This window comes from Sinocyclocheilus anshuiensis, unplaced genomic scaffold (assembly GCF_001515605.1).
Source record: "Sinocyclocheilus anshuiensis isolate Anshui unplaced genomic scaffold, SAMN03320099.WGS_v1.1 scaffold1413, whole genome shotgun sequence".
NCBI classification, from domain to species: domain Eukaryota; kingdom Metazoa; phylum Chordata; class Actinopteri; order Cypriniformes; family Cyprinidae; genus Sinocyclocheilus; species Sinocyclocheilus anshuiensis.
Window position 1 is genome coordinate 152998 of NW_015549649.1, and position 10131 is coordinate 163128.

Here is a 10131-nt window from a genome sequence, read left to right on the forward strand (position 1 = left end):
AGTTTGTTGTTTTACACACATGCACACAGACATTATTTCATACACGACATAGTCGTGAGATGCAAGAAACATCTGGCAAGAAATCTGTAGATGCGCCCATAACAACAAAAGACAATACTTCATTGAACCTTTCCTGATAAGAAGTGTGCGCTGCAAACGTGAGCATTTTTGAGGATCGTTTCTGTCCAGTCTGCTCGTTTTATCGCGTTTAACCACAGCTGTCGTCGGTTTTTTGTCTGGCAGTAGCAGCAGCTATGTGTTAAAATTTCAATTGGAGCCTGTACTACGTCGATTCTGGCACCCAATATCACAACAAGATGATATTTTAAGCTCCTTGTGTAGCCGAATCTGCGCTGGTTTGAATGGGCCGCCTCCAGTTTTCCCTTTGTTTTGCCTCCAGCTTCCTTGTGTAGCCGAATCTGTGCTGGTTTGAATTGGCCGTCTCCAGTTTTCCCTTTGTTTTTCCTCCAGGTAGCGCTGTGACATAATTGTGACGTGGCCCCTAAAAGGATCTATTAGGGAAAGCGTAACGGCTAACTTGGATCACGTGTGCATTAATAACCAATCACATTACAGCCTTGACGTCACTGAACTTCAGTCAGAGTTGTGCGACACTCAATCGCCGTTTACAGATACCATAGGAATGAATGAGAAGTGCTGTAAGCTGAAGCCCACCTCTCGCAAAAAGTCTGACTTCTCTTATAAAACAGCATTTTTTTTCACGGTAAACTCTAAAAATAGTTCAATCCAAAAGTGTCGTTTAGTGTAAAACATGTTGAAGATTAGCAGATAGGCTGTCGATTCATTAAATGATACGCAGTTTCCTCTAAAAAGCTGTTTATTCAGCGTAGTGAAGCCTCTCCTCCATTGACATCCATTCAAAAAAACAGCCTCTGGTAAACAAGTACTGGCAAACCGGAAGCGTTAGCATTAGCCATTGCGCTTTTTTGGCTAAAGGTTGCAGGCTTGCCTTCCAGTGGCTTTGTGGCTTCCGGTGTCCTCCGCTTCCAGCTATTTTTAGTTGTGCTCATTTTGCTTCTTGATATTGCAAACTTGTGTTTTTCCTCCATTGACATCCATTCAAAAAAACAGCCTCTGGTCTCCTTTCCCACTTACTGACAAACTGGAAGCATTAGCTTTAGCCGTTACGCTTTTTCGGCTAAAGGTTGCAGGCTTGCTTTCTAGTGGCTTTGGTAATTACGGGGAACGTCGGCTGCGACAAACACCATCTGATGACATTGGCGCTCTCGCGTGATGCTCAAGTCTCAAATGTGACGTATTCATTTTGTTTGCACTTTCTAAGCTTGTTTAATTGCTCCAAATCTAAAAAGTTATTTATTTATTTATTTTTATTTTATTTTTTTAAGAGTAATGATTTGAAACAGCCTTGCGACATCTTTAACTTGCGTTTTGATTTATTACCTGTGATTTGATTGGCTCATTAAAAGTGTGCTATGATGTTATTGGTTATTATTATTTGTCCCTGCCTAAAATTTAAGGTTTTAAAGTTTTCTTCATCGAAAATTACAAAATCTGTTTATTTTTTAAAGAAATGTACACCGCTGAATTGCGCACAATATATTTTTGTTTTTGTTAATTCGTTTGTTCTTTCATCATTGTGCCGTTTTCCTTCAGTTTTGATTTATTAATTGTGATTTGATTGGCTCGTTAAAGGTGTGCTATGATGTTATTGGTTATTATTATTTGTCCCCGCCTACATTATTTTTTTAAGTAACATACGCTAATGAATCGTACATATCATGTTTAATTTATTTTGGTTTTGTTTGCTTTTTTCCCCTTCATTCTTTGTTTTGTTTTGTTTGTTTTCTTTGGTTTTGTTCTTCCAATTGTTTCTTTTTGATTTTTGTTTTAATAAGTTTTTTTTTTTGCTCTCTTATTTTGTTTCTTTCATCTTGTATTATTTTTGCATTAAATGTAGGTGAATAAAGTTAAGTTAATAAACCTGTTTATTTATTTTTTATTACGTACACTAGTGAACTGTTCACAGTATGTTTAATATATTTTGTTTGGTTTGGTTTTACTTTCATTTTTTTATTAATTTGTTATTTTTTACATTCTTTCATTCTTTTATGCTTTTGTTTGTGCTTATTTTCTTTGTTTTTTACTTAGAACGCGGCTCAACCAATCAGAATCAAGGAGCGGAACTCTCAGTTTTATAAAACTCTATATGGCACATTTATTGTTGCGCTGAAGTGTTTTGTTCGTTATTGTGTTCATTGGTGTTGTTTATGGTCGCAGGCCTGCTGTTTGTGCAGTTTAAGAGGAGGAGCTTTGAAGAAAACCACAGATGACAGGTCTAATATCTCAAACTCTGTTTCTCTCATATCGCATGTCAATTACAAGAAGCTACGCGGCATCTGTTCATGCTCGTTTGCCAGACGAACTCTGCATATAAACCGTGCGTTTGGTGTCCCGTCCGCAGGTGGGTTCACGTGATCTGCGCCGTCGCTGTGGCCGAGGCTCGTTTCGTTAACGCTGTGGAGCGAGAGCCTGTGGACGTGACGGCCGTCCCCGACACCAGGAAGAGTCTGGTGAGTCAGGATGAAACCACACTCCTCCTCGTTATTTTACCACGTAATGTTTTAAAATGGAGATTTCTCTGTTTGTTCATTCGCTCGTTTGCGCCTCCTTTGATTTGTTCTGTTGTAGATGTTCGTGTTTTACATTTTTGTGTTTGTGCTTTTGTTTATTGTCTTTCCCTTTCGTTCTTTATTTTTTGTTCATATTGTAGCTTAGTTTATTTTTCTTGCTTTTTACATTTTTTTTCTTTCGTTTTTTTACTTTTTTGTTTGTTAATTCGTAAACGTTTCGTTAGTTTGTTCTGTTTCATTTGTGCTTTTGTTTTGTTTTTTGTTCATTACTGATTAGTTTTTCATTTTTGTTTTTCATACCTTATTTGTTTTTTCTTACGTTGTTTTTCTTTTTCGCTGTGTTCTTTTTTTTAACTTTTAGTTCGTCAATTTTTTTCTCATTCATTTGTTTGTTCTGTTCCATTTGTGCTTTTGTTTTTTTTTTTGTTCATTACTAGTTAGTTTGTTTTATTTTTGTTTTTCATTCCTTTCATTAGTTTTTTCTAGCATTGTTTTTCTTTTTCACTGTTTTGTTCTTTTTTTTTTTTACTTTTTTCGTTTGAGTTTGTAAATTTTTCGCTCGTTCATTTGTTTGTTCTGTTTCATTTGTGCTTTAGTTTTTTTGTTCATTCCTAATTAGTTTGTTTCATTTGTGTTTTTCGTTTCTTGTGTTTTTCTCTTTTTGCTGTTTTTTTTCCCCATTTTTGTTCATTTGTGTTTTTGATTTTTTTTGTTCATTCTTTGTTTCATTTGTTTTTCATTCCTTTTATTTGGTTTTTCTTTTGTTTAAATTTTTTAATTCTTTAGTTTTTTTTCTTTACTTTTGTTTGTTTTTTTTGTTTAGTAAATTTTTCGTTCATTCTTTTGTTTGCTCTCTGTTTCTTCCGTTCTTTCTGTTCTTTCATATGTGCATTCATTTTTTTGTTGTTTGCTTCTTGTTTTTTTTCTCTTTAATGATTTCTTTATTTTGTTTGTTCTTTTTACTTTCATTTAATTAATTTAATTTAATTTTGTATTGTTTTCACTTCGCTTTCATTTGTTTATTCTTTTACTTAATGGCCTTTTCTTAGTTTTTTTTTTCTTAGATTGTTTCATTCTTTTTGTTCTTTTGTTGGTATTTTTATACTTTTAGTTTCTTTGTTAATTTTTCGTTCATTCTTTTGTTTCTTTTCATTCACTGTTTCTGTTTCCGTCATTTTTTTATTCTTTCATTTGTGCTTTATTTCTTTTCTAATTTGTTTGTCTTTATTTTATCTATTTATTTTTTCTTTTGTTTCTGCTTGTTTCTTTCATTATTTCTTTCGTTTTGTTCTTTCCATTCATTCATGGTATTTTTTTTTTTTTCAGTTTTTAGTTAATTTCTTTTGCTTAATTTCTTTTGTTCTTTCATGTTTGTTTCTTGCTTTTGTCTTTCTTTCATTCATTCGTTCTTTAATTTCTCACTTGTTTCATTCATTATTCTAATTCTTTCATTGATATTTTTTAGTTTTTGGCTTCTTTAGTTTGTTTTCATCAATTCGTTCATTTTTCTCTCATTCATTATTTTGTGTTTTCTTTTTTTTCTTTGTTCATTATTTAGTTTCTTTCTTTTGCCTTTTTCGTTCTTTCACTCTTTCTTTACTCTGTTTTTTCTTTCATTTGTATTTTCATGTTTTATTGTTGTCATTCTCCCTCTCTCTTTCTCAGAGGATATGATGCATTATTAATGATGTGCAATGGCTGAATAATCAGGTGTCGTTCCTCACTGTGCTAAATGAGCTGCATTGATTATATAGGCAGGTTTCTTCTCCTCCGCCGTGCATCTGAACGCTGCTCAATGCATTTGTGCCGACAAATACACAACCCAGAGCATCTTCAGCACATGATGACATGAAAAACGTGCTTCGGCGAGACTCATAAACCTCTCGTACTGTTAATACGGCTGACTTGCGCTACCAGTCGCCATTAGCAAGCGGAAAAACCCAGGTTTGCTGGAAATCAGTGCAGTAACGAATGAACACCAAACATTTAGTTTCACTCTAGAACAAGAAACAGCGTCGTATTGTAGATTAAAAGGAGGCCGCTTTATCTGCCAGCTCTTGATGTATGAATGAATAACTGAGAGCTCGATGCTCATAAATCACGTATATTTTTTTCCCTTCTCTTGTCCATTGGCCTGTCTTGCGATCAATCCCTGGCGAATGATAAAGCAGAGGCTTTCACCGGCCGATGAAATATTTTGAGCCGGCACCTCATCGAAAGGCCGTCGTACATTACGGCCGCTTGGCCACAGGAGGCTGAAATGAAGTATTGACAATTTAATAAAGAATTTTTATTCCTGTCGATATCTGTCTGTGTGTGTATGTGTATGTGTGTGCGTTTGGAGGCGATTTATGCGGAAATGCAGGAGAAGAGGAGAGAGACGGGGATGAACGGACACAAAATGTTTCCATTTGAGAGGATATTAGAAAAAAAAAATGCTAAAATATCAACTGCTTTTATTTTCAAATGCACTCTCGTGCCACAAACTCAGCCCTAATTTCTGCGTAAGACTGTTTGTGTTCACTTTATTAGTAAATGTTCATCTTTGTAATCTTTCATCGGAGCTGCTGCTGCTGCGCTCTTGAAATGACTTTCGTTTTCAGCTGACACGTGAAAATAATGTTAGCCAAAAGCCAAATAGCTGCTTAGCATTGACTTAGCAAACTCAGGCCACATTCTGGTGTGAAACTGCCTTTTTCTGATGCGTAAAATCGCTTTTTCTCATTTAATATCTTATTACTAAATGTCTAGTTTTTCGTTCGTTCTTGTTCATTTGCTTGGTGTTTGTTTGTTTCGTTGTTTCTGTTCTCTTTTGTTTCTTGTTATTTTTTTATTTCATTTGGACTTTTGTTTGTTTTTGTTCAATCTTAATTTGTTTCTTGATGTTGTTTTTCAGTTCTTTCACTATTTCTGTCCTTCATTCTTTTCTCTATTTTTTTGTTCGGTTTTTTTCTTCAGTTCGTTAGGTTTCTACATTTGTTTTCATTTCATGTTCTTTTATTCTTTCATTATTTCTTTCTTTTACTTTGTTCTCTTTAGTTTTGTTCTTGCATTCGTTTTGTTTCATTCTTTTCTCTATTTTTTGTTTCTTTGTTTTGTTTTACTGTTTCCTTTCTACTTTTATGTTCATTCGTACTTATACTTGTTTTTCTTTATTTTGTTTTCATTCTTTTTCATGTAGTTTCCTTCCTTTGTTTCTTTTGCTGTTTGTTTAATTCATTTTTATTTAATTTGTTCATTGTTTTTTTCTCCATATTTTTGTTCCTTTCTTTTAGTTCGTTTCCCTTCTACTTGGCTCGTTTCGTTAACGCTGTGGAGCGAGAGCCTGTGGACGTGACTGCCGTCCCCGACACCAGGAAGAGTCTGGTGAGTCAAGACACACAGATGAAATGAAAATCCTCCTTTTCTTTCTTTGTTCATTCTGTGTTTTGCTTCGTTTTATACTTTGGTTTCGTTCACTCGCTCGTTGGCGCCTCCATTGATTTGCTCCTTTGTGTATGTTCTTCTTTTTCATTTTTCCGTTTGTGCTTTTGTTTATTTCTTTCGTTCATTCTTTTTTTTGTTCATGTTGTAGTTTCATTCATTTTCTACTGTTGTTTTCAGTTGTTTGTTCTTTCTGTTCCTTACTGGCCTTTCGTTTGTTTTTCAACTTTTCTCTTTTTTTCCGTTGTTTTCTTTCATTCTTCTTATTTATTTTTTGGTGTTTTTTTCCTGTTCTGTTTCTTTTGTTTGTTTTTGTTAATTTATTTATTTTTTATTCATTTGTTAGTTTGCGTTTTTATTATTTTTTGTTCATTATTTAGTTTATTTTGTCTTATTTGTTCTTTCACTCTGTATCTTTTGTTTGTTTTTGTTTGTATTTTCATTTATTGGCCTTTCAATTGTTTTTTTCTTCTTAACTTAAATTTTTTGTTGTTTTTTTATGCTTTTTTTTTTTTTTACTTTAGTTAGTTCGTAAATTTTCCGTTCATTTATTTTTGTACTTGTACTTTTGTTTTTGTTCATTCCAAATTTGTTTTTTGTTTTTGTTTTTTTATTACCTTTGTTTGTTTTTCTTAAGTTATTTTTCTCTCATTTTTGCTGTTTTGTTGTTGTTTTTTATTTTTGCGTTTTAGTTCATACATTTTTCTCTCGTTCTTTTGTTTGTTCGGTTTCATTTATGCTTTTTTGTTAATTCCTAATTTGTTTGTTTCTTTTTTTTGCTTTTATTCATTTTTGTTTTTTATTCCTTTTGTTTTTCTTTCCTATTGTTTATTTGTTGTTGTTTTCTTTCATTTGTTTCATTTTAATTTGTCAATTTTTCGCTCATTCGTTTGTTCGGTTTCATTTGTGCTTTTTTTTTTTCTTTTGTTCATTTCTAATTAGTGTTTTTCTTTTTTGTCTCTTTCATGCTTCAATTATTTATTTGTTTAAGTTTAAGTTTCATTTTCTATTGTTTACGTTTCTTGATGGCCGTTTTTCTTTTGTTTGCTCTTTCAGTTTCTTATTATTTTGTTGGCTTCTACTTTTTTCTTTTTTCTTTAATTCCCTAATTTTTCGTTCATCCATTAGTTTGCTTCTGTGTTTTCATTTGTTCATTTGTGTTTTTTCGTTTAGTTTCTTTCTTTTGTCTGATTTGTTCTTTCACTCTGTTCCTTTAGTCAGTTTTTTCTTTTGTTTGTATGTTCATGTTTTCTTTTGTTGTTTCGCCGTCATTCTCTCTTTCTCAGAGGATATGATGCATTATTAATGATGTGCAATGCTTGAATAATCAGGTGTCATTGCTCACTGTGCTAAATTAACTGCATTGATTATATAGGCAGGTTTCTCCTCCTCCGCCGCGTGTCTGAATGCTGCTCAATGCGTCGGCACAAACACACAACCCAAAGCAACTTCAGCACACGATGACATGAAAAACATGCTATAAACCTCTCATACTGTTCATGCATCTGACTTCAGCAGTCGCCATTAGCAAGCAGAAACACACAGGTTTGCTAGAAATCAGTGCCAGTAACGAAAGACCATCAAACACTTAGTCTCGTTATTTGCACAGCTTCACTCTAGAACAAGAAACAGCGTCGTATTGTAGATTAAAAGGAGGTCGCTTTATCTTCCCGCTCGCCACGCTCTTGATGTATGAATAAATAACTGCGAGCTGGATGCTCGTAAATCACGCATTTTTTCCCCTTCTCTTGTCCGTTGGCCTGTCTTGCGATCAATCCCTGGCGAATGATAAATCAGAGGCTTTCACCGGCCGATGAAATATTTCCGAGCCGGCGCCGCATTAAAAGGCCGTTGTACATTATGGCCGCTTGGCCACAGGGGGTTGAAATGAAGTATTGACAATTTAATAAAGAATTTTTATTCCCGTCGATATTCCTCTGTGTGTGTGCGCGCGTTTGGAGGCGGTTTATGCGGAAATGGAGGAGAAGAGGAGAGAGACGGGGATGAACGGACACAACATGTTTCCATTTGAGAGGATATTTGCAAGAAATGCTGAAATATCAAGTGCATTGATTTTCAATACACTCTCGTGCCACAAATTCGGGCCCAATTTCTGCATTTTAAGTCAACGTGGAATCAAAATGGACTGTGTTTGTGAACATTTCTGCTGTTCACTTTGTTAGTAAATGTTCATATTTGTAATCTTTCATCAGAGCTGCTGCTGCACTTTTGAAATTACTTTGGTTTTAGCTGACACATGGAAATAATGTTAGCCAGAAGCCAAATAGCTGTTTAGCATTGGTATTCGGCTCAGGCGCCGTTCTGGTATGATAATATCACTTTTTTTTCATTTAATATCTGGTTTATTACTGAATGTCTGCTTTTTGGTTTGTTTTCCTTCATTTGCTTGGTGTTCGTTCATTTGTTTCGTTGTTTCTGTTCTCTTTTGTTTCGTTTCTTTATTTTATTTGGCTTTTTTTTTATCATTATTTTATCATCATCTTAATTTGTTTTTTTGTTTTCTTGACTGTTTTTCAGTTCTGTCTTTCATTCATCTTTTATCAATTTTTTGTTTTGGTTCTTTTAGTTCATTTTCTACATTTGTTTTGCTTTTTTATGTATATTTGTTTTTCTGCTTCTGTTTCTTTTGTTTGTGCTTTTTTAATTTTTTTTCTTTTTTTTGTTTTCTTTAGTTTTGCTCTATCATTCATTCTTTGTTTCTTTTCTCCTTTTATTCTTTTCGGTTTTTATCTGTTTGTTTTAGTTTTTTCCTTTCTACTTCTGTTTTCCTTCTTTCTTTTCTCTATTTTTTCTTTTGTTTCTTTTAGCTCATTCCCTCTACTTTTGTTTCCATTAGTTCATATATTTTTTTATTTTTAGTTCCTTCGTTCATTCTCTTGCTTGTGCTTTTTCTTTTTATTTCATTCACTCTTTCTTTTGCTGTTTATTTTCTATTTTCTTTATTTTATTCATTGTTTGTTTTGTTTGTTTCATTCATTCTTTTCTCTGTTTTTTGTTTATTTTTATAAGCAAAAAAAATGTTTATTTGTTTTAGTTTGTTTCTTTCTCTACATGTGTTTTCATTCGTTTATATGTTTGTTTGTTTGTTCTTTTTGTTTCTGTTTCTTTTTGATTGTTTGTTCTTTCATTCTTCTGTTTGTGTCTTTTATTTTATTTATTTATTTTACTAGTTTGTTGCTTTGTTCTCCATTTCTGTTTGTTTATTCCATTTTTCTTTGTAGTTTTTTTTTTTTTAAATGAACTCTTATGCTTTTTCTTTGGGGGTTTTTATACTTTTCTAAAATTGACTATCTTTGTGAACATTTTGGATGTTTTATTGTAGTTCACACATTAATAAATGTTTGTATTTGTAATGTTTTATTAAAAAAGACGTTCTTTAGCTGTTTACTATTAGCCTAATAGCTTTATAGCACTGAACTCCCATTTGGTCTTGGCTCCAGTGCCCTTTTCCTGATGGATAAAATCACTTTTCATCATTGAGTATAGAAGTTCGTCATGCTACAAAGGTTGCAACTCAAGTTTCATGTTTCCTCGTTACAATTTGCAGAAGTGCGTCTACTGCCACAAGACGACCAAGCAGATCTTCGGCGCGTGTATCCAGTGCTCGTTGGACAACTGCTCCACGTCCTTCCACGTCACCTGCGCCCTCCTCGCCGGAGTCGTCATGAAGCCGGCCGATTGGCCGTACGTGGTGTCCGTCACCTGCCACAAACACAAACAGACCAATCAGAAGGTGCGTAGCTGCTATAGAAGGGATCTCAATGCACACGGTGATCCTCAAACTGACGCTTTGCCTCCGCTGCAGGTCAAAAACAGCTCCCGCGAGCTGTCTTTAGGTCAGGAGGTCATCGGCAGGAGCAGCAACGGTTGGTTCTATCGCTGCACCATCACCGGCATCGGCACGCAGAACTACTACGAGGTCAACTTTGATGACGGCTCCTACTGTGATAATGTCTTCCCAGAGAACCTGCTGGTGAGAATGTTTTTTCATTATTATGGTGATCATGGTTGCCAAGTGGCTTTGGTCTGGAAGTCCATTTCCACCACTAAAAAAAAAAAAAAAAAAAAGGAAATT

General features: G+C 34.2%; 1 protein-coding gene across 1 annotated transcript in view; it reads left to right on the forward strand.

Moving 5' to 3' along the window:
- Positions 1–10131, forward strand: part of LOC107660208 (lysine-specific demethylase 4B-like) — a 72516-nt gene that overhangs the window by 57170 nt on the left and 5215 nt on the right. Inside the window, exons 17-20 of the mRNA XM_016449464.1 lie at positions 2151–2315; positions 2444–2552; positions 9604–9789; positions 9862–10029. Coding sequence (XP_016304950.1) covers positions 2151–2315; positions 2444–2552; positions 9604–9789; positions 9862–10029 — 628 coding nt within the window. The remainder of the gene's footprint in view (positions 1–2150; positions 2316–2443; positions 2553–9603; positions 9790–9861; positions 10030–10131) is intronic.